At 39.3% G+C, this 25,381-nt stretch overlaps 1 protein-coding gene across 11 annotated transcripts in view; it reads right to left on the bottom strand.

The window, feature by feature from the left end:
- ATP8A1 (ATPase phospholipid transporting 8A1) overlaps positions 1-25,381 on the bottom strand; it is a 230,854-nt gene that overhangs the window by 189,484 nt on the left and 15,989 nt on the right. For all 11 annotated transcript variants that reach the window (XM_081523434.1, XM_081522682.1, XM_081523201.1 and 8 more), the window contains 4 exons: positions 8,909-9,023; positions 7,132-7,231; positions 5,968-6,066; positions 65-110 (listed from right to left, as the gene is read on the bottom strand). Coding sequence is in view for 6 of the 11 variants with exons in the window: in XM_081522682.1 (XP_081378808.1) it covers positions 65-110; positions 5,968-6,066; positions 7,132-7,231; positions 8,909-9,023 (360 nt within the window). In the remaining 5 variants the exon portion in view is untranslated. The remainder of the gene's footprint in view (positions 1-64; positions 111-5,967; positions 6,067-7,131; positions 7,232-8,908; positions 9,024-25,381) is intronic.

Genomic DNA, 25,381 nt, shown 5'->3' with positions numbered 1-25,381 from the left:
TGATTTGTAGACATTACTATGAGTGCTTCTGACAGATATGAGAAACAAAATGTAAAATTCCTACCTTGCGTCTGTTTCTTGTTCACTGCATTATCAGCTTTATGTCGTTTCTAAAGTTTAAAAGCAAAAACAAAAACTGTGAAAAAGTGGATGAGATTAACAAAACAAGATAGCACCTGTAACAAAAGTCAGATTTTTTTTTCTTTTAAACTTACGTTCCTCGAGGCTTTTATCCTTTCACACCCATATCAATTTTATAAGTAAGCCCAGAGTATGGTGATGGGAGCAATTAGAATACGTGGGGATTTTAAAATTGAAAGTGCAAACCATAGCATCTTTATTCCCTTTCTAGGAGTACAGGTATGTGGTCTCAAAAAGAGACCACATTACATTATTGCACAGGTAAGATTAAAATTGTAATGTATTAGAAAAGACAGAGCTGAAAGAGTGATTTAGACTTTTGCTTAAATAACTTACTTTAAAGGAAGTTTGCCCAAGAGAATTATCTGCAATAACTACCATTGAACAATGATAGCAAAATATTTTCAGTTTCTTATGAAGTTCATTATCTAATTAGGCTGAGCACATCCTCTATAATTTAATGACGTGCCAATGTCTGTCAGCGACGAGAACCAACACATCTACCATTTGCACAACACTACTTCTACCCACGGCTCCCCAACAGCCCCTCCCCCACCTTCATAAGTCACTGAATCTCATTTTCTTTCCTCCCAAAGCATGAAAAAATTGAGCATTAAACGAGCGAGTTAGTCTACATCTAGGTGGGTGAATTTGAAGAGCCACCGAAGCCAAGACTGTATAGCAGTAAGAGAAAGGGAAGGTCAGAGGAAAGGTGAGAATCCGAATGGTCAGGGAGGCTAACTTCTCTACAGTTCAACTAGAGGTTTTCCAGGGCTTCTGTCTAAACTTACAGCACTGAGTATACACAGCTGCCTCTGCTGACACTGCAGAAGTGTTAAGCATAACTGACTGTGAGCTCAAAGATTCTATCATATAAAGCCCAACAGCCAGGTTTAGCTACACATATTTGATCACAAGGTGGGCTGGCATGAATGTAAAACAAATGAGTTCTGAAGTTGAGAAGAAACATGATTTTTGGACTCACAGGGCACAATGAAAACACTTTTCCAGACAAAAGCCTGGGCTTGTAGATGAGCACTCCCAGGCCCAGCAATGCTCACGAGGAGCAGCATAATAGCTGGTAGTGTGAGCTCAGTTCATCCCAACAATCAGCCACTGAATTGCACAAAATGCAAATTGGGCATTCAGAACGCCTCTGCGGAGGCTTGCTGAAAATGATTCTTGCCTCATCCACATGTGGGAGCACGCTACAATTCTTTCCCATAATAAAACACTCGCTAATAAAAGTGTCATAATGCAGACTTTAAATAGACAAATTATTGCTTCCAAAAGTAAGCACATGATTCGACAGCAAAGGTTCTCAGATAAATGTTTAAAGTTCTGTTAAGTTTACAGCATCAGTGGAGAATATTTTATGATTGATAAAACTCTAAAATACTTACTCTTTTTTTTTTGGTTGTTAAAAAAGATCTTAGAAAATTAGGAACCAACCCAAAATACATTTTGGTCCAAAATAATAGTCCAAGGGAAATTTAGATATTTGAAGGTGGTGCAAATATTTTCAAAACAATGCACATCTATGACAGACAATGGTTAGATTTCCAACTGAGGGAGACAAATAAAAGCTAATTAATGAAACATTCCACTTAAACTGGAAATTTAATCTTAGTGAAACTTAAGGAGATCCTGAATATTACTTTCCATCTGCAGAGAATTCTTATACATGAGCTTCTCCTTCCTCAACCTTCCCACCACACAATAAATTAGGTTACTTGTCAAAACATGGCTGTGTTGAATATACATAAGGATCCAACCCAGATAGATTCTAATCGTATTACTACAAAAAGAAAGTATCTTTGTTTCCCAAGAAGATCCTTATTCCTTTTAAAACTTATATAGTTTGGAAGAAATGTATATAGCTATTCCTTAAATTAAAATACCTCTATTGTGTTGTAATCAGAATTCATTTAATATCACTGAGAACTAGAGAATGATTTAATATTATCTATATTTGATTGACAGTGCTCCAATATACTGTACTGTATAAACAGTGTCATGAACTTTACGGGACTTAAGTATGCAGTGCTGACCACCCCTTCATTCTGGGAACCCCTCCTTCACTAGGCATGTCTTAAGACATCAAGCCCAGGTGTTCTACTCGCACCTTGGCCCCTTTTTCTTTAGCTCTCAGTACTGGATTTCCTCAAGGCTTACTCCCTGCCTTCTCTGCTTCTCACTCAACACTCTCTTAGCTCATTCATAACTATAATTTCAGTGATAATCATTATCAAACATACCAGTCAAGACTCTCATCTGAGCTCCAGAAGGTTACATTCAGTGGCCTCCTTGACAGTTTCCTTGGGTAGTCTTAAATGCATCTCAAACTATGTCTAAAGGGCAATCTCTGATTTTATCCCCCAAGACTTGGTACTTGTCTCAGACATGGAACCATATAGCATCCACTTACACAAACCAGGAACTTGAGATTCGTTAAGTACCTTCTCTACTTTTCACTCCCATGCAATCTATTTCTTCATTCAATAAATGTTGGCAAAGCACTGTGTCCGATCCTGTTACTGCTGCTGATATGGCAATGAACAAAAGACAAAAACTCTTGCTCTCAGGGAACTTCTACACTAGTGGTTGGAGATAAAGCAGTAACAAAATAAGTAGGATGTGTAGAATGTCCGATGGTAATATATTGTCAATTTTATTCTTCAATATATATTGAATTAATTTTTTCCATATTTCTTTATCTTTACAACACCACTTAATCTAAGACACTTTGTTTTCATACCAATTATTACCAAAAGTATTAATTGCCAGTCATTTCCAACTCCTTGGTAACCCATGAACTGCAGCCTGCCAGGCTTTTCTGTCCATGGAGTTTTCCAGGCAAGAATGCTGGAGTGCATAGCCATTCCCTTCTCCAGGGGATCTTCCAGACCCAGGAATCGAACTGGGGTCTCTTGCATTGCAGGTGAATTCTTTATCAGCTGAGCTACCAGGGAAGCCCAATATCTAGTTCTTCTCTATCTCCATGGGCAGGACTTCCCTGGTGGCTCAGCAGTAAAGAATCCACCTGCAATGCAGAACATGCAGGTTTGCGATGTGGGTTGGACCCTGGGTTGGGAAGATCCTCAGGAAGAGGGCATGGCAACCCACTGCAGTATTCTTGCTTGAAAAATCCCACGGACAGAGGAGCCTGGCGGGCTACAGTCCATGGGGTCTCAAAAGTCGAAAATGACTTAGCGACTAAACAACAACAAATTTCTATGGACACTGAGATTACAGCTCCCTTTTGCCGTATATTGTTCTAATATTGTGCTGTAAGCAGATGAGATATATACTGTTTCGGACCAAAATGTAAAAGAAATGAGGCCCTCCATTCTCTCACCTCCTCTGCTCTGGTGACCACTGATATCCCCCAAAGCAGAGCCCTGATTCAGCTGCATTCCTAAGTGGCTACATGAACAGTGGGCTTCCCTCCCTGCCTTCCTCCTGGACAAAAACCTGCACTGTCTTCGAGTACATGAAAAATCAACTTATGTTAAAGACACTGACATTTGGGACGTGATTTATCACTGCAGCAAAAGTTTAACACATCCAAATACAAATCCTAATGAATGCCTGGCACCTAAGCACTGTTTCATACATTTTTGCTGAATGAATGAACAAATGAATGTATTAATAATTACTGATAAAGATACTCTGTCCAACTCTCTAGACTATTATTTGATTGCTTTTCCTTCTCTAGAAAGTAACATTTCAATCTTCCTATTACTTTACCGGTTGCTATAAACTTATTAAACCACTCTTACAGAACATTTTTAGTTAATTTCTTAAAAATGCTTTTACTGGAAAACTACTCATGATGTTCTTATTGCCCACAAAACTACTATTACACCCTTCAGGAATTGCCTGGTTAGCTGCTTCCCAAGAGTACCCAATTATTATGCTATGCCAATAAGAGTTCTGTTAAAAACAAGCAAACAGATGTCTTGCCTACCATTTTATTTACCATAGATTTTCATAGAAAGGGATACTAGAAACAATAGCTAGAGAACTTGCAGTTTTTCTAGAGAAAAGAGGGGAAAAAAAGGAAAAGCAGCTTATAGCAGTGATTATAAGGCAGAGCTCGTTGGAACCAAACTGTTATTTGATTTCTGACAGTCTCAGTTATTAGCCCTGTGACGCTGAGCAAATTACCTTATTCCTTTGTGCCTCCTCTCCCTCATCTATAAAATGGGGATAATAGCAGTAGACTTTTGAAGGTTGTTATGTCTGTAGCGTGTGCTCAGTTGTGCTAGACTCTTTGTGATCCCCTGGACCATCACCTGCCAGGCTCCTCTGTCCATGGCATTCTCCAGGCAAGAATACTGGAGTGGATGCCATCTCCTCCTCCAGGAGATCTTCTCAGCTCAGGGACTGAACCCACATCTCCTCCATCTCCCTGAAGCTAAATTAATGTTATTATCATTGTTGGTGACTCACCACACTAATACAGAAGAAGAGCATAGGATAGGATGGAATTCAGATTTTAACAGTTTCTTGCCCAAGTTACACACCTTCTCTAAGCTTTGGCTTTTTGAACTTTAAAATGAGGCTCAAATCTAACTTTCAAAGTCACTGAAGAAATTAAACAAAAAAAATGCAAAAACAGCAGCACAATACCTAGCAACTAAGAGATACTCAATGAAAATTAGGCTAAACAGAGGAAGAAAGGGGAATGCATAAGGCAAAGAAAGATAAAATTGAATTAAAGACCAATTCTCAAGGACCACCAAGTGCAAATCAAGGAGTGTAAGTCTGTGCAGAGTGATACAGGCAAGAAAAGAGCCTCATGAATTTTCAGCCAGTGGTCCCAGTAAGTAAGCCATTTTCAACTAGAGACTATGATGGTTTATACACAGGCCCACGTACACATACAACCTCTGTACTCCTAGATACTTGGATGTTTTTGAGGCTGATGATCTCAGTGGTCAGTTGATCCATTTCTAATTGGCCTAACGATGCTACAGCTCATGTGTTCTTCATGAGATCCCAATTTGATTCTTTACAAAATAATATCAATATTTGTACAACTTTACATTGGAGCTTTCTAAAGAATGTCTCAGCCTTTCCTCGTCTTATCATCTGACTTGCCTAAGGCTTGACAGATGGTCATTTCAGACAGCCAATGTATTTAAAGGGCATAGGAAAAAAAATACTAGCTTCCTCAACTAAAGTAGCTAAAATAATGGTGAAACAGAGGAAAAAGAAAAGCCTAATTTTATTTTGGGCAGCTTATTTTATCAAGGGGAAACTTACTTACTTCCCCTTTTCTTTACTACTACAGAATAATAAAAATAGCAAATTTGCTGTTACTTTCCTTTAACAAAATAAAAGGACACCGAGAACTAGTAAAAAAAAAAAAAAAAAGATGAAAAGGAATCAAAGGTGTTTAATGAGGTAAAAACTATGGAAAATGGAAAAATAAAAAAATACAAAAAACTTTTTACGTTTAGATAACTTGGAGGTTATGGTGTTTTACCTTGAAATAACCTTCAAATTGAAACTGAGCATACTTGAAGATAATGTTCAAATAGAGTTTTCTCTCCAAGCTAACTACTACATTCAAATTAATTTATTTCATCACAAAGGCACAAACTTAAGAGATCACTGTAACAAGCATTCTGTAATATTAATCCTATGGAAATCCGGAGGAATTAACTCCAGGAATGGGAGCATATCTTAAACACTTTTAAGATGAATGAGTATTTTAAACAGCCTGTATCAAGAATAAAACAACTTAGGAAGAAATTGATATTTTAAAATATGTACATAAAATAACAGTGTTACATTTACAAACAAACAAGTACTTACAATATCTTCTATTATCTCTTTGATAGCTGCCACAGCCAAAATAAATAAGAGAGGAACCAGTGTTGTATAGCGACCTGTTGGTGATACATCAGGTATTTGCTATTTGAAGGAAAAAAATAAATAAAAATGGAAGAGAAATTCAGTAAAACTAGCAAGCTTATAATACATTTGAAAACAACAAAGTCTTAATACTTCTTGAAATATGCTTCATTGATTTTACCAACTTGGTGGACTAACACCAGGTGAGGCAATTTGCTGGAATGTTTTAAGCTGGAAGAGAGTATTAATTAGTTTTCAGGAAGCAGTTGTGTGTAGGATTAACACCTACAAAGGGGGACTGGTTAACTAAATTACAGCATATACACTCAATATTAGGTTGGCCAAAAAGTTCATTCAGATTTTTCCATAACACCTTATGGAAAACCCTGAACTAACTTTTTGACCACGCTAATAAAATTTCATAAACTATTAAAAATGGTATTTTAGAAATACAATGAATTATATGGGAAAAAAATATCCATACATTACTATATGGGTAAGCAGATAATAAAATATATATACTTTATGATCCCCTTTTTGTAAGTCAACTAACAATGATTGGGATAGAAAAAAAAAAAAGACCAGAAGGATACACACCCAAATTTTAAGAGAGTAGCTGTGTTTTCCTGGTGATGAAATAACAGAGGTTCAAATTTTTTCTTTATGCTTTGTTGTATTTTCTTACTCTTTTTACAAGAACATATAGTACTTTTTTAAATAAAATAAACCTTTCTTTCTGAGTACAACTAACCCAAGTTCAAAACACAAAAAGCTTTAAAATGGTAACTCTTGCATTCTAAAGTTCACAATTGACAATATTGCTAATCCTAAAATAAATGACTATTTTAAGAAAAAATCCTATCCCTCTTCACTATCCAAAATGAAGAGTCCTTGCCATACTACATTGACAAATGTCTAAAATAAGCTGATGACAATGAATCAAAAGGCTTTACGAGTTAGCAGCAGTATTCTGACCTGGCTTACAGCAGGAGCCAGAAATGCCCACCCAAACCAGCTTATCTCTCTGCATTTAGATAAGCTTCAGAAGACTGGTCATGGGCTTAAGAAACACATTTATTAATATCTGAACACATTCTGAGCTAAGATTTTACAAAATGATTTTACCTGGAGCAGTGCAATAAAGAGAAAAAATGAATTAGCGGCTCTTCTGAACTGAGAGTAGAGAAATCTTGGAAGGAATGTGATTATGTTGTATTTTGCAGTGCTAGAAAACAAAAATGAAAAGTAGCATAAAACTTAATTACTCCACAAACAGCACCCACATTTACAAAATTCTATTATCACCATATAAAAAATTAGATGATGAACAACTGCCCTTTGTTTTAAACCAGAAGACTACTGCAAATGGTCATTAACCTCAATGAAAAGGAGTGAAAGTGTAATAAGAAAGAGTCTTTTGTTTTCAATTACAATATTATAAGTTATCACTAAAGGGATGTTTCCTACAAGCTTAAATAATGCATAATAGCCCATCTCTTTGAACCCTGCCTCCTAGGCAATGAGCACTAAGCCAAAATACCTTTGTTTAGCTCACAGGAAACATCCTGACCACGCCCACTGGTAAATGCCTGCAGGAAGAAATTAACACATCCCCTCTGAGAATGATGGGAATCAGGAAGTATCTGACTTAACTCCCTCCCCTTTCAGTATAAAAGCTGCCTGAATTCTAACTCAGGCAAGATGGTTCTCTGTGAGGGCATGGGCCTACCATTTCAGTTGCTGATTTTCTGAATAAAGTCATTATTCCTTTTCCAGCAACTTGTCTTTCTATTACTGGCTTGCCCTAAGGCAAGCAGCACAAGCTGAGACTCAGTAACGAAAAGAATTGCCTAAGTAGAGTTTAATTTTCTGCATAGTTTCTTTTGTTCAATCCCCTTGTTATCATTACTAGCAATGGCTTACAAAGAAGAGCAACTTTAGTTAAGGTAGTGTATAATATGTTAATGAAAATAAAATCTTGTCCCCCAAAATCAACAATTTGAGCAGGGCCAGAAATATAAAACTGAGATGGCTTCCCTGGACCACTTCAGTGAAATGGGGAGTTTTCTGGGGATCTGTTTAAATTTTCTTTACTGCTGCTCTAGAAACTTGAGTAGGACTCCACACTAAACACATCAGATATGTCCATAATCAGGAAGACACCATCATTTAGGCTTCAGAAACATCCAATCTTCCTCTTGTTAATTAAATAGAAGATTAACCACATAACCCAAGCTCAGAAAATTTACTCTAGAATTTGAAGGTGTAAAAATTAATTTTAAATGGTCATTTCACAAATCTAGGAGTTCTGTCACCAGAAAACCACTGGGTTGACATGTGGTGGTGATGGGGGGTGGTGTTCACTTGGTTCCAGGGGCCACTCAGTGAATAGTGCTTCTAAGAGGTATACTTTTACATTATTGTTGGAAGGAAAATAGAACAGTGAAGTAATTCTCACACCCTCCATTCCTGGACACCACACTCAATTTTGCAAGCATCAAAAGTCAATATTTAAAGACTATTTAACACAAAGGAGTTCTAAGAGAATTGCAAAGACTTCTTTTAAAAGGTGAAAACCTGTTCATCAAAAACAATAGTTCACAGGTCTATTAACAGGTTTAAGACAAAGGCTTAACCCATGAACTGCTTTCATTACTCAGATAGTATAAATAGAATTGGCAGCATATGGCTGCTTAGCCTTTCTGCTCTTTCCTACTTCTAGATTCTTATTAACATCTCTTTGTTGGCTAGAATATAGAGAAACAGATGATCTGCACTCTTAAATATTAAACTGATTTAATGAAAGCTCCTTGCAAGTATTTTCATTTCGGCCAGGCTGGGGACATGCCCACCCAAGTTCTGCTATGGTAGCTGGCCCCAATCATTCTTTGGTAGTTCCTACCTGACATGGTTATTGCAGAATTTTGTCAGCTGGGGCTGGTTGATGAATATAGTCCTTATTTCCTCCTGGTCAGCCAGTGACGTTTTCTCTGAAACATCATCAGTCTTCTCATAACCTTAGAGAGAGAGAGACTCTTCTTATTTGATAAGAAATGCTTCATTGTATTATCCAGACCAAAACCACATTTCCTAACTGTCCTAGAGCCTAGAATCTGTTAAAAGCTATATGAAAGTGAAAGTCACTCAGTCTGTCCGACTCTTTGCAACCCCATGGGTTATACATTCCATGGACTTCTCCAGGCCAGAATATTGGAGTGGGTAGCCTTTCCCTTCTCCAGGGTATCTTCCCAACCCGGGGATCGAACCCAGGTCTCCTGAGTTGCAGGCAGATTCTTTACCAGCTGAGGCACAAGGGAAGTCCAAGCATAGTGGAGTGGGTAGCCTATCCCTTCTCCAGCGGATCTTCCCGACCCAGGAATCGAACCAGGGTCTCCTGCATTGCAGGTGGGTTCTTTACCAACTAAGCTATCAGGGGAGCCCATATGCTCCCCCCTTATGGGTGCTGTTTCTGTTCTAATAAAAAGAACCCCCCCCACATTTAACATTTCTACTACATTTATTAATAAAAGGCAGCATTTAAGAGTCATGTCAAAGCTGACCCAATTCAAAAACAGTAACATCCATTTTTAATTTGTACTCTTCCACAGAAATGTTCTAATTAGTTCCTTTCATTACCTATAAACATGTCCAAAACAGCACAACATTCTAAAATGGTTTATAGTTTTACACAAGACTAACAACACAGAGGTAATGACAATACATTCTGAAATTTTAAACATACCATCTAATGCATTTCTGGGTTTTGTTCTATCTTTGTGGATAAAGATAAAGAAAAAGATAAACAGTAAGGTTTAAACAGGTAACCACCACAATGATCTAACTCACTATGATCATCTTAATCTTTCCAGTAATTAGAATTTATGTTCACAGATGAATTTTAAGTTTCTTAAGATCATCTTCAGTCACCCCACAGTTACTAAAACAATGTAAATAGATACAGGCAATTTCAATTGGGTAACATCTTGCTGCAATGTTGACAACACTTTTACATACAGCTTCAGGAAGAGCAGAAAAAAATTAAACTACTTATTTTACTTTCTAGTGAGAAATAAATAAGACTGAATTAAATCAGTCCCTTACTCCTTTCCTAGAAAGAGTTGCCAACAGTACTCTATCTCAAAAACCCACTTTTCTTCTCTTTTCTGCCTCGCCAATGCCAATTCCTCCCAAAAGCCCTGCCAATGGGAGGTCTCTTCTGAAGTTTCTCCGTGTTAAAGGCAGCGAGCTTTCCCTGTGTTCCCACAGGCCTCTGTACCTCCCTGTCCCTTGAGTCCGCCTCCTCTATCAGAATGCAGCTCCCCGGGCAATTACTGGCTTGTCACTCATCTCCTAACACCAGTACCAACAAACAGCAAGCACCTAATAACTGTTTGCTGAATAAAAGCCTAAGGACAAAGGAGTGGTTATGTGGCCATTTTGAGAGCAAGTCAATTCCTCTCCACCCATTGATAAAGTCACCAACGACAGTTAAGTGCTGGTAACTACCCCTACAATAAAAGCTTGCCAGCGGGGCTTTGTTACTCTAGTGTTAATTGCTCAGTTGTGTCCCACTCTTTGTGACCACATGGACCGTAGCTCCCAGGCTCCTCTGTCCATGGGATTCTCCAGGTAAGAATACTGGAGTGGGTAGTCTTTCCCTTCTCCAGGGGACTTTCCCAACTCAGGGATTGAACCTGGGTCTTCCACACTGCAAGCAGATTCTTTACCATCTGAACCACCAGGGAAGCCTTTGTTACTCTGTGAAACCAGAAAATATTTTGGGCTTCCTACCAAGCAGAGGGAACATAGCATAGGGACCAGGAGTGAGAGAAACAGGGTCACGTGTGCAGATCAGTGCAAACTGGACAAAGCTGCTGAAGAACACACAAAAGGCAAAGTAAAGACGGGTGAGATATGGTGCTGAAGAAGCACGGAGGCCAGGTTTCAAAGGACCTCTCAGGCTTGTCAAGAAGTTTGGGTGGCATCCTCTGGTTGGCAGTGAGCCACTGAAAGCTTTCCACGTACAGAGATACAATATGACAGTCACGTTGTATACGCATCACTCTGGAGGTCACATGGTTCCAAATTAGATACTGTTATGTTCATGGTACAATTTTGGACTTATTAGTAGCTTTGCCCATCCATGGTTACACAGTTAGTCAGTCACTATGCCATGTTTTGAACACAATGGATTCTCCTTCCTTGTGTATGCAATCAAAATTTCATATAGGGATTTTCTTCTCCAAAACTCATAGTTTGAAACCCTAACCCTGGATGTGATGTTATCAGGAGGAGAAACTTTTTCAAGATGATGGTGGGACCATAATAAGAGGAGTTAAAAGTTTCCCTTTTAAAAGAAGCCCAGAGAGATCCCTTACCCTCTCCACTTGTGAGGACATAGCAAGAAGATGGTCCTATTAACCAGGAGGTGGGCCCTCCTCAGGCACTAGATCTGCTAGTGATTTTGGATTTCACAGGCTCCATAACAGGCTTCCCTGCTGGCTCAGAGGGTAGAAAATCTGCCTGCAGTGCAGGAGATCCAGGTTCGATCCCAGAGTCAGGAAGATCCTCTGAAGTAGGAAATGACAACGCACTCCAGTATTCTTGTCTGGAGAATTCCATGGACAGGGGAGCCTAGTGGCTCCCTGGGATCGCAATGAGTCGGACATGACTGAATGACTAACACACACACACACACAAACACAGCCTCCAGAATTGTGAGAAATAAATTTGTTATTCACAAACTAGCTAGTCTATGGTATTGTATTATAGCAGCAGGAACAGACTAAGTTATGGATTATCAAATAGAGGCATAGCAATATTAAAAGTTTTAAAAATCTTTCATTAGATTTTCCCTGAAGACAGCACAAAGACCATAGTGTACAGTCGATGGTACGTTGCTAGACAAAGAGCCTCAAGAAAAACTAGCTCTCCACTCTGTTCTGAACTGATACTCTCAAGTTGTACTAACTTTACATAACTGGATACTCTCAGTTGAGGAGTTAGGTGTCACTCCTTACTCTGTAATTGTTATTTCATCTGCTTCCCCTGTTTCACTGAGAGTTATCTAAATAGTATACCCCTGGCTTAGAATAAGCACTCAGTATCCGAGGAACTAACAGATGAGCAAAACACATATTTAACAATATATCAAGAACAGATCTTTGTCTTAGATGTAGACACAGGTTATCCAAGCCTGTAAGACTGATGCATAAATGCAAAATGACAATTAGTAAGTTTATGATGAGAAATAATTGCCAAAGGAACTAGAGTAATTGAAGTCCCCAAACTCTCCCCCTGTTGGCCTATGTAGAAAGTCCAATGACCAAGTGATGGTGTCAGGTGAGTACATGAAGCAACCCTACTGGTTGATGACATGAGCCAAATGGCATTCGGCCAGCATGGCTTGATGCTCTCAACTCCACAACAGGGGTCAATGCACTGTAGGACCAAAAATTTCACAGCCTGTCAGAATACCTTGGCAATGGGGCTATGATACCAAATCTGTCGGCCAACACGTCTCCTCCCCTCCAAAGAGCTAAGGAGAGTACTGCCAGTTTTTTAACTCCATGACTCACTCTTTTCCAGACCATCTCCATCTCCAAATTCAAAGTGACATTTAATCTGCCAATGGGATTACCATCAAAACCTGCAGGCCTAGGAACAAATTTGCCCCTCATGCAGAGAACTCTGCTCCTAGCATGTGTTGATCTTACACAGAAAAAAGAAGGCAAGCTCATTTTCCCCTTTGCAAGTTCGTGGGAGCATCTCAACATGGCCCCCATGTACACAAGCTAATGATGACCATGCCACTCAATACACAGTCCTTCCTCACACTTTGGATTCTCCAGGAGAATCACTCAGGCGTTTGCCCCATTGTCCTCAGTGTTCAGTCAGGCATTTGACGTCCACTAAAGCATCATTACTCTTCTGACACTAACAGTTCTACAGGGCAAACCTCTGCAGCCACCTTCACATAGCTAACACTTTAAGGATTAAAACTGAGCAAGGGCTCGATAGTGGCTTCTGAAATACCTCAGCTTATTTTGATGTGATACTCCCCAAAGCCTACAATGTCTTTTTTTTTGTCCTTTAGTTTTACTATTTAAAACAACTTTTACTTTATATTGGTGCAAAGTTGATTAACAATTCAGGTGTATAGCGAAGTTATTCAGTTATACATATATTATATACATATCTATTCTTTCTCAAATTCTTTTCCCATTTAAGACCAGCAAGAATCAAACCAGTCTCCCAAAATAAACTACTCTGGGCCAGCTTTTATTGAAATAAAGAAAAGGTCAAACAGTACAGACAATGATTCTCTAATTCAGAATTCTGGATATGCTGAAAATTCCATATTTTGTGTTTTCAATATCCCAACTGATTATTTCCTCCAGCAGAAAAGCAGTTGTTTTCTGAATTATAGTTTATTTCACTTTATGATAAAATTACTTAGTATTTCCCAAGCACATATCAACCTGGGGATTTTACTAGACCAAATTCTGAATTCTTGATTATAAAATGACCAAATGCTACTTCGAGACTTTTGAAGGATCAGTAATTTCAGTATAAGGAAATAGAGTCACACATGACTTTTAGTTACTGAATGTACTACTAGATATTACTTTGTATTACTAAATAAGGATATAGAAGCAACAACCTCCTGCAGACTATTTCAATTTTCAAGAATAATTTTCATTATCAAGAAAACATAAGATGATTGTGGGACAGCATCTTAATCATGGCCCCGAAGTGAACACTTGGTTCATCCTCCCCTGACAGCATTTATTATTAAACCCACTCAGTAGTTGTGAGGTGAGCTCTAGTTCTTCCACTAAGGACTTACATGATCCTCTGCACATAATCCCTAGGGGCTATTGCCTTTCCTTGTAAAGTGAGAAATGTAAGCAAATACAGTTAAGTCCCCTACATATGAACCCACAAGTTGCAAAATTTCAAAGATGTGAACGTATTATAAACCTATTACAGTACAATACTGTATACCCGACTGTCGGCCCTATGAACAAACTGAACTTACGAACACTCTCTCAGAACAGAATTTGTTCCTATGTAGGGACTCACTGTAATCTGAAATTCTTTTTCAGCGTTAAAATCCTGTGAAATTAGAATCTGCTGAGCACCAAGAAGAAAACAGTGAATACCTCATTTGTTCAGATGAATAGGGAAATTAAAAAAAGAATCTCCCTACTTGAGCCAGATGTTTCAGAGTAACAGCTGCTTTACATAATCAGCAGCCAAAACACAGGCACAAAGTCAAATGGTGCTTTGTACTCCCAGCTGAATCTCCACATTTGAAAAGATAAGTAGTGACTATAGTCTGTTGCCAGCAGCTACCTGGCACCCACCCACTGACCAGTGTCTATTGGGCTACCAAGTATGTTGACACCTCGTTTTCCTTTCTTCCTCTGCCCAGATTCACAGTCATGTGCTCAAATGCACACAGTATAATGAGTAGAGAAGAAAAATGCTCAACAGTTAACGTGCAAGACTTTGCACCCTCTCACCCAATTATAGCAGAAGCACATCTTTGAAAAGTTTCATTTCTTGTCATAAACATCATGACCCAATTTGCTCATTCATTCATTCAACATAGTTAAGTGCCTACGATGAGCGAGGCATTTTTTTTTAAAAGCTGAAGAAACAGCTTAAAAGAAGGTTCCCTTCTCTTAGGAACTTACTTTCAAGAAGAAAGCAAGATAACTACAGATCATGATATGTAGAATGAAGGAAGTAAAACAGGTAATTGACAAGTGATTGACAGAACTCTCTGTGCCTCAGTTTCATCATCTATATAATGGACTTGATAATAATACCGACCTCAAAGGAGGGTTGTGAAGGACATGGTAGTTAATAGGTATAGAGAGCAATGCTTTGCATTCAATAAGAAGAGTTCAGCAAATACTAGCTATTCTCACTGTTGTTGCTGTTGTCATTACTGCTATTGGAGCTTTGTACTGAGCAGTAAGGGAAGGCCTCTCCAAGGAGAGGCTGAGCTGAGCCCTCAATGAGAAAAGATAAAAGACAGTGTGAACCAAACCAGGGAAGAGCAGGAACAAAGCCAAGGAGGCAAGAACGGCCTTGGCATTTCCAGAAACAGGAGGACCAGTGGTTGTGAACAGGGGGAGCCATCAAACAAGAAGGAACAGGGCCAGATTGGAAGAAACAATAAGAAACTTGAATTTACATCCTTTGTGTGGTAGCAATCCACAGAAAAGTTTTAGGCAGCAAGATCGTTTTGAGGCCAAGTTAATTCAGGTAAGACGATGAGGCGTGGGTGAGACAGTGGTGACAGGAATGAAGTGGATTATACTTGGCATTTTTTGCGAGGTGGAGCTGGTCTGCCCCTCACAGCCTCTCCATGTCTCTCATCATTTCATCCTGTTTGATGCCACATGTACCCACTGTCTGATGCTCCAAACCAAAGCCCAAGACTGGAAAGAAATTTAGGACTTAAAATACAGCAAGCGATTAACCACTTCATAGAATTCTCTTTACAGCCAGAAAACTCTAGCCTTATATAGCACACATCTTTTTCTAATTACATCAAGTTCAGCAATAATAATAGAAACACAGTCTAATCAAGGAAGGCATTATAGTATTTGGGGGCACACACCGTGGAGTCCGAGAGATGGTTTAGGTCCCTTAGTTGTGAGATATGGTTACCTTAGATGGATTAATTAGCTCTGACTGCCTACCTTCTTTCACAGGATTTTGTGCAGACTAAATGAGATAATGGATATGTAAAAAGCACTCCAGACAATAAGTGCCTAGCTCTTCATGCACTCATAAATAGTCTAGCCACTATTTTTCTTGTTGAAATCAAGAAGGCAGGCTGTGGGGAGAAGAAACAGGTTTTGTAGTAAGATCCATGTTCAGATTTGGATTATGACACTTCTATATAGCACTGGGCAAATTATTTTATATCTGAGCCTCAGCCTCCTCACATAAAATAGGGTTCACACGAGGATTAAATGATTATGTTAGCAATGTGGCACAATACTATCATCCAACCAGTCCCTATCACCCTATCCTCTATCCAGAGATTATAAAGCCACTCTCTCCTTCAAAACATTTGAAATGAGAAAAATGAAATCCTTAGGGACTTACGGAGGTAGGTACTAGTGTTTAAAATTTGGGAGGATAATCTTTAATTAAAGTTGGGACCACTGAATAAATCTAGAGAGTAAAATAACAGATTTTACCCTATGATTTTATAAATTAATATCAAATAAGTACATGTTTTCCTAAAATTGTCATCTGTATGGGATTATGCAACAGAAGCAGGGGTGGGTAGGTGGGAGGGAGAAGAGAACAAGACACAAAACCATTCTGTTGCCTGGTAATATGGTTCTGAACCAGTATGCTTTTGCAGGCTTGACTTTATCACAATTATAAGTAAGGCTGTAAATGGAATCAGAATATATATATGGCCTCCTAAACATATTCAGGAGAGTCCAACTATTAATATATGTCCTTTTATTCAGTGGCTTCTAATATTAGACACCAAAGAGACCCTATTGATTGCTTGCATTACCTGAGCTAGAATGAAATCGTTAGACAACAGTCTAATATAAAAATACTAACTAGAAAACTAGCCAGAGACTTTAAAGGCACAACTGCAGAATTTAGGTGCGACTAAAGTTAGGTGCTACTCAGTAGGAAGTTATGAGTATTACCTATGGCCCCTTCGAAGGTTTAATAGGTTTTTATTTTGTTCGCTGGGGAAAATAAAAATAAATTAAAAGTCCTCATTTAATAATTTTTTGCTTTTGGTTCAAGTGTCTGGAGTAAAACAATCTTTGGTTGAACAATTTAGACATTTGTATTTTAGTTATTGTGTTTTTAGTGGTTACCATATATGTTGTTTATATAATTAGAAATACAGAAGCAGTTACTAGAGCTACAAGAGAGACTTGAAGTCCCATATTCTGTATTGTTGGAGTGGAACAGTCGTTTCAAACATTCGATTGTGAGCCTGACTGCAGGTGTCCAGACAGAGAGGGAACAAAAGGAAGGAACCACTACTCTGGCAGCAATGAACTGGGTGCTTTAAACGTTAAAACTTACAAACTACAATTTCAAATATGGCATTGAAGAAATAAACACCTTTGAAAGCATGGAAATGAAATAGAAGTTACTCATCAATGTGTCTCAAATTTTTACACCACGACTACAATAGCCAGGGGGGAAATGAAATTTTCAATTGCCTCAATACACCTTCTTGTTCCGAATATTGATTCATGCTCTATGCAGTGAACATCTGCTATCATTCCAGTTCAGTGTCTGTTTCTCCTGAAAAGAGTTGGTTTTCCTTGGAGAACTCCCCTCCCCCTACTGTAGCCAGTGGGACTGGTCCCTCAAAATACAATTCCCCTTTTTGACTTAAAGGTGGGCACATGACCCATGCTAAGCTAATCACAGGCAATTTGCTGTCTTGACATATGAAAAGGCTAATAAGCATGGATAAGATGGATTCTGAGGCCTGTCCATTAGTCCAGCTGCTTTGCATGCTCCTTTTCACTTGATTCTGGGAACTATTCTACCTACTTGAATATTATGCTCAGCTTCCATAGTATGAATTTAAGCAGAGGCATTTCAGTCCTCTGCTAGAGGCCAAGTCCTGTCCCAATGTCCATTTAATTATGTAGGTGGGCACTGACACTAAACCCAAACCTGGCCTCTCTTCTTCAAGGAGCTGAATCCTATTCTCTGTTCCCCAGTCAAGCTGGCTTTTCTGCTCTGCATGGAACAATGACCTGGAACCACAAGCAATTACCCTGCACCCCAAATATGATGAAGCTGCCTGAAACTCTTCCGAACACACCCTGCTTGATGGATCAGATCTCCTCTGATGTTAAGAGCTGCCCTATCCAAGTCCTGAGTCCAGTACACTGTATAGGTCTTTCCACACTAAGGAACTTGCACAACAGTCAAAAAGCTTCCCACACACCCAGCTTCTTCACCTTTACCCTCTTGTTCATGAAATTGTGATGTTAGCTCATTATCTTCAAGCCCATTTAAGTTATAACAAAATGCTATAACAAAGAATATCCACTTACCCAGATGATGTAAAACACGGTTATCGGCTTCAAAAAATTGTTTTCTATGTTACAAAAGCGTTCACTCCCCATCCCCAACAATTCTTCTCAAAATGATGAAGAAACTTTGCTTCTCATACGGAGAACTGCTGATGGTCAGAGGGCCAGTGAGTTGAGAAGCCAGGATAACATTTGGAAATGGATAAAGTCCAAGTCACTTCAAGAGCTTTAACACTGATGGATGCATTTGTTCATTCAATAGTTAGGCTTGACCTTACCTCTCTCTCTGACCCCATTTCTCCTCTACTGGCCCTATTCCACCTCAACATAGTTTTTCCAATCATGACTTTCTCCTACCTCGTAGGTACTACTAGATGTCAAAGCAGGCTCCCTAACCAATCTTCCTTGAAGTATCATCTGAAAAAGCTTTGAATATACAGTGGTATTTTGACCACTCCAATATTAATCTGTTCACCTATATCCTGAGGTATACGTCAACTGAGAATAATAATACTAGATATTACAGATGTACTTGACTTAAACACTGAGAACAGCACAGTCATGAGGGCACATGTCTATCATGTATGCTATTCTAATATGGAGAAGTAACATAAATAACACTTCAAGAAAGTCCCTTGCATGCAATAAATGTTTACTAAATTTTCTATTTTATTATCAGGCATCTAAAAATTCCCAGAATTTTACAGTCTTATCTCCATCCTGATACCCATGAATATATCTTCCTATCAGGACCTATCATTACCATACATGGTTAAGTGATATTTTTCTTTAAGTGTATTTTTGGGAACTGATCTAAAAATAAACCAGTGTGAAAATCGACATTATTTCTTGTTTAAAACAGGAAAAAAAATGGTTTAACACTCCCTGTACTCTTGCTGAACTGCAACAAGCTCCAAAATAGCACAACAAATTCTGAGTGATAGACACCGAAAAAAGTATTCCTGACATTCAGAGGAAAGGCTAATTTTAAGCAGTATTACACGGCAACCTACCTATGCACGCCTAGTGTTGGGCCTCACAAATAGTAAGCACTCAATTTCTGTGGCTCCCAGCTTTGGATACTAACTAGAAAAACAATCATCTTGGGCATGCTGAGCTACTACAAATACTAAAGAAAACACTAATGCCAAATCATACTTAATAGGAAAATGAAAGATAAAAGAAATGTAATGATATCCCCTTAGGGACATTCCACAGATCCTTTGGTCAGACAGAAGAATAAGTGGTATGTTCCCAATATAGATTAAACGTTGGCACAGAAACAGACTGAACTAGCAATGAAGGGTTTCAACCACCAGACACACATCCGGCATCTCCTAGAAGCCTCAATTAGCTAAAAGCATCATCGACTCGTCTTGGCAGCAAACTCATCACTTGAGAAGGTACAGGAAATAAGATGAGGAATTGTTACTATGGACTGGATTCTAATCAATGCAGAAGTGATAAGGTTTAGAAAACATAACTGTACCAAGGAACTTTTGGTAGTTGGAGGGGAATACTAGGCTAAGCCAGACATGCGTTCTAGATCAAGAGGATGCATTTCAAATTAGCATCAAGACCCAAAAGGGGCAGAAGTCCAGAAAGCTGAAGAAACATGCTGACTAATTGTGAAAGGTCCTGTCTTGGGACAAAGAGAGGTGTGGTCAGAGACCACTGTTGCAGCATAACATGGCCTTGGACAAGGAAAAGTAGATTAAAAGATCATGGGAAAGGTTGGAAATAGGCTCACATGTTCAATAGCAAATAACAACAGATGCACAGACTCCTAAGAATGGAGGAAAAGTGTTCTTAAAAATGTTAAGAGACTACAAAAGCGTTTCCTTGCTTCCTTTGCAATACAGTAAATTCATGGGATAGGTCCACTGCCTGAAATGGATGGATCTTCTTAACAGATCATAAGAAGCAGAACTCCTCAATTCCTACTTCTCCTTCACTTCATTTGGCATCAAGGATAATCATCCTAAAACTAGGAAGGTTAGAATGAATAGTAGTTGGAGGAACTAATGCAAAAGAGATGGTAGGGAATTATTTTAAAAAGAAAAAAAGACAAGGTAGTACCTAGCTGCTCTAAATATTGATAGATTCATATTTTGCAGCATGTGTGTGTATACACATATACAATATTTTTAAATATATGAAACTGTGAGAACTTGAAGAATAGTTAAATAAAGCGTTACTAATCACAGAAGAACCATGGGAAAGGGCGAAATGTCTTAAAAAGGAAAGTAGATGGATGCTGTACATTATAAACTACTGTTTATGAAAAGTGTAGTCTACAGTCATGCTTTCAAAGTTCACAGATTTTAACAATGGGATCTACAGCTTCTAAAGGATTTATGGTAATTTCTAAAAATAGTTAATTCGAAAGTTAAAAGGAATACTTTCCTTTTGCATTGAGAATTCAGCTAACGTTGAGTAGGGGGTCATTGTTTTTAAAGTGGTGTTTCTCATACCCAAAATGTATAGTCAGAGATTGAAGGGAATTTTTTTCTCTATAAAAAAGGTCCTTTGTGCATGTGTGCTAAGTTACTTAAGTCGTGTCCAACTCTTCGAGACCCTTATGCACTGTAGTCCACCAAGCTCCTCTGTCTATAGGATTCTCCAGGCAAGAATACTGGAGTGGGTTGCGGGACCGTCCTCTAGGGGAAAAAGGTCCTTTACACTACCTAAACCTGAATAATAAAGTTATTGGCCAAATCCTTAGCATTCTGTACTTCAACAAGACTAGATGCACCCTGTCCTTAAAAAACTGAGACACTGGATCCCATGATTAGGTAATGTTGTAGATTCATTACTAGTTGACAAACATCCATAAAGGAACTTTTACTGGAGCTTTCCTCTGGTTCCCCACTTCTTTCAAGCCCTGCTGATGGAGTCTTCCCTGGGTCACCCTTGGCTCCTGCCCCTACTCCCCTCTCCTGGCTTAGTTCTCTGACCCTGGGTATCAGGGTCAACAGGGGCACCTGGCCGGCAGGGCCAGTTGGACTTCTTTCTGGGAAAGTAGACTTGTGGTCTGGAGACACTAGCAGACAGACTTGGCAATGAGCAGGGACTGGGCTGGGCATGGAGAGTCAGGGAGTCAGGCTGTGGGGTGGGTGATGCCTCTCGCTGCCCCCCACCCCCACCCATGAAGCCACATGGATGGCAAAGATATGAAGACAATGGAGTAGAGGTACAGAGAACAAAGAAGGGCAACTCTGGATAGAATAAGAGACCCCAAGGCCTGAGTCCCATGGGGCTCTTCTATGATCCAAGGGGATCCCTGGATAGTTAAAGTAGATGCATAACTTCCTGAGGGATCTGGAGCCAGACTGCCTGGGTTCCAATGAGACAGGATAACATACAGGGTATGATTAGTAAATATGCAAATGACATGAAAGAATCAACTCAGGAAGATTTTGGGAGATTGCATAAATTGAAGGTCCTACACTAACGCCTAAAAAAATCAACTCTGTACATATAATACGGAGCATATTTGGCCCAGCAAGATATGTAGGAGACAAATTGTTTAATCGCTTGCATTGCTTTCTTAGCAAGAAAGAACTTGCTAAGAATTAGAACTGTCTGAGAGTGGAAAGGGCTGTTTTACAAGGGGGTGTGATTTGTGTCACTGAGAGGTTTTCGAGCAGGAGCTGGATAACCAAACGCCAGCAGGCTATACCAGGGACAGTGCACACAGTTCCCTCCAGCTCCAGAATTCCATGATGTCATCTTTTTAAAAAGTTTTTTTTTTTATTTTTTAAAAAGACAGTTGTAAAGTCATCAGAGAACCACTAAGATAGTGCCAATGCACAAGCAAGTTTTAACCACTTTGTATATGGAAAAAAAAATGTTGAATTAGTTGATAAAAATGCTTGCAGAATAGGTAACCCCATTAATTTCACCACAACGCAATCATAGGAAGACAGAACTGAATTAAAGTTCTGAATAAGTCAGTCTTTGAAGCATATTGGAGAAAGGAATAATAAGCAATCGTGAAGTTTTCTGAATTATTACAACTTTTATTTTTAGAGCTACTGATGCATTTTACAATATAAAACCAGGTGGATAGGCTAATAGTCTTCTGATTCCGAGACTAGTTCTCATTTTATCAAAAGAAACAGAAACACCCATGTACATCATTTTGCTGCTGCATTGTTCTCAGAATAAGGCAGTGGAATTTGATGGGCACCTGCTTATCTCCATTGTGCTTTTGCAAGAGAGAAAAATATAATTCACCTTTATTTTTCAAACATTGTCTCAAGTGTCAAAAACACCCAGTGAAGAAACTAAAGCCTACCTGCTAATTTGTGGTTTGGGAGCAGTCAGCACAGCACACCCAGCACCATGAATCACCATGAGCAAGAACAGCTTTTTACTCTATAGAACTGGATACTACCCAGCATTAGGAAAGAGGTGAACCTTTCCTCTGCCTATTGATGACAAGCTGTGTCACCATCTGGCATGTGAAATATCCAACAAGTCCATGAACCCAGCTAGAAAAATAGAGCATCCCTAAAGGGACAACGGGGAGCTCCACCATGACCCTGAGAGCATGGTGTCTGTCTGAGAGCGGAAGTCAGACAGTGGAGTGGAGCCACAAGTGGCTGGGGGGTGGCTCAGCTGCTGTGAGAGCTGTGGGGGTGGTGTTAAAGAACCCACCAAGACTGGTTAGGCAAGACAGGCTCAAAGAAACCAGAGTCAGTGGCACAAAAGCACGGAAGGCACAGTTGCCTTCGGTTTGTCAGGATGTGGCTCAAACAGGAGAGAGAAACCTCCACTAAGCAGATTGTACCACGATGTATGAATGACAGCAGGTGGGCTGCAAAGACTTCAAAGACCAAGCTCAGGGCTGGTTGACATTAAAGGACACCTACATATGTGTGCAACTGCCATCAGCCCTACCCAATTCACAGGCAGAACAGGAATGATGAGAGGACAGATTGCTTCTGGATGCTTCAAGAACCTTCTGACACCATAGATAAAAATCACCCAGTGCAGAAAGAGCCTCATAATGCAATTCCTGTGCCTCCACATGCTACCACCACTAATTACAAATATGAAATCAGCCCCTTAGGACTTCCCTGGTGGCTCAGGGATTGAGAATCCATCTTCCAATGCAGGGGATACAGGTTCGATCCCTAGTCAGGGAACTAAGATCCCATGTGCTGTGGGGCAACTAAGCCCATACACCGTAACTTGTGCTCTAGAGCCAGCACTCCTCAAGAAGAGAAAGCGTATGTGTTACAACAAAGCGTCAGCAGTCAAAATAACGAATAAATTAATAAACAAAAAAAGTAAATTTCCCTCATGTCTTAAAAAAAAAAAAAGAAATCAGCCCCTTAGATCTGCTGGAGTATCTGTGGCCATTGTGGAGCAAAGCTCAATGGGTCTGGACATGATAATAAGAAAACTCCATGAGATTTCAAAACCATGCCAGCATGTTAAAAGCTCAGCTTCCAAAATCTGAACAGCTTGATCTTATCCCTATCACTCACCAGATGCAGATTCAAGTAACATTTGCTTAGCATCTACTTTATAGCAAGTGTTTTAATTTTGCACTCGGAAAGATGTTCCTGCAGTGTGGAACACCTCAAGAGCCAAAAGAACACAATGATGACATAAAGACTATTCTCATCAACTCTGATTACAGAGTGAAAAGTCTCTGCAACAGAATGATCAGTTGCAGAGAGATGAATCCATAGAGTTCCTAGGTGTCCAAAAAAACAGTAGAGTGATCAGTTCCAAAGAGATGAATCCATACTGCTCCCAGATGTCTAAAATGCATAGAAACAAGGAATAGGCCCCGATAGCTCAGCTGGTAAAGAATCCACCTGCAATGCAGGAGATCCTCCTTCGATTCCTGAGTCAGGAAGATCCCCTGGAGAAGGGATAGGCTACCCACTCCAGTATTCATGGGCTTCCCTGGTGGCTCAGCTGGTAAAGAATGTGCCTGCAATGTGGGAGAACTGGGTTCAATCCCTGGGTTGGGCAGATCCCCTGGAGGAGGGCATGGCAACTCATTCCAGTATTCTTGCCTGGAGAATTCCATAGACAGAGGAGCCTGGAGGGCTACAGCCATAGGGTCACAAAGAGTCAGACACAACTGAGCAACTAAGCATAGCACACAGCACAAGATACTAATAGTTATATTTACTGAATTTCTAAAGAAAACTGAAAGAAAGGAAGATAGAGGAAGGAGATCGAATTTAGGATAAAAGCAATCCTCTTTCCAAAAAGAAAAAAAATGTATTGAAACATACCTATTTTTGCACATGTGGATCTTCCCATTCTTTTCTAAGATGCAAGGAGGTTGTTAGTCCTTTATCCCAGTGTTTCCTATCTTAATAAATGGTGCCATCATTTTGGGTTTAGGGCCCCAAACCTGCAACATCCTTAACACTCTGCATCCTACCCACCAATAAATATGTTAGATCTACCTTCAAACTATACTATAAATCTGACCACATCTGACCCCAGATACCTAGCAGTCCAAGCCACAATCACCTTTCTTTGATCAACTTCTACCCCCAAGATGAAATCAGAATCTCCTGGAGCAAAATCCAAGGATCAGCTATTTCAAAGCTCCTCAGAAGATTCCAATGTGCAGTTGAGCTTGGTCTACTCTCTAGCCAGGAGACAGATGACTTATGTGTAGGTTTTATTGTATTTGGGGAAAGCAAAACAGGAGTCTTAGAGGGGTTATATGACTTGTCCAAGGCCACAGAACTCAGAAGACCCCAAAGTCAGATATCATTCCAAGCCCTGTGGGAGCCCTAAGTGCCTTATTTCCTTTTCTGTCCAGTCAATTACTTACAGAGCAGTACCTTGAGATACTTAGGGAAGTGGGACAGCCCTAAGTGAGTTAGTCTCCAGTTTTGTTTGTGTCACACAACAGATGCACTCTACACTTTTAAGTGGCTACTGTGTCAAATAGAAGGGTACCAAATGGGCTAAAGACACATAAAGTACAAACAGTAAAGATGATGATTCTATTAGTTTGAGTCAATAGAATTATTTTAAAAAGACAATTCCAGCTGAATATATGGGAAAATGTCTGACATCTTATAAAGAAAACTATCAAACTATCAATTCAAACTGAAGATCTTGGTATTCAGACTTAGTTAAAATTAAAACATAGAGTAGTTCACTCATCCGAAAGTCACTTAATAAGATCAAGAGGAATTCAGCAGAGCACCTGGGGAAATTAAGAGGGCCTTCTTCCTTTTTTGCTAATTACATTCACTTGGAAGTCAACAAAAGGCCAACCCATGTAATGATTCTTTCACTGAGCTTTAAACCAAAATATATGA

Source organism: Giraffa tippelskirchi, chromosome 1, assembly GCF_054371585.1.
Source record: "Giraffa tippelskirchi isolate mGirTip1 chromosome 1, T2T-mGirTip1v1.2.pri, whole genome shotgun sequence".
In the NCBI taxonomy this organism is placed as follows: domain Eukaryota; kingdom Metazoa; phylum Chordata; class Mammalia; order Artiodactyla; family Giraffidae; genus Giraffa; species Giraffa tippelskirchi.
This window is presented reverse-complemented; position numbering and strand designations above follow the sequence as displayed.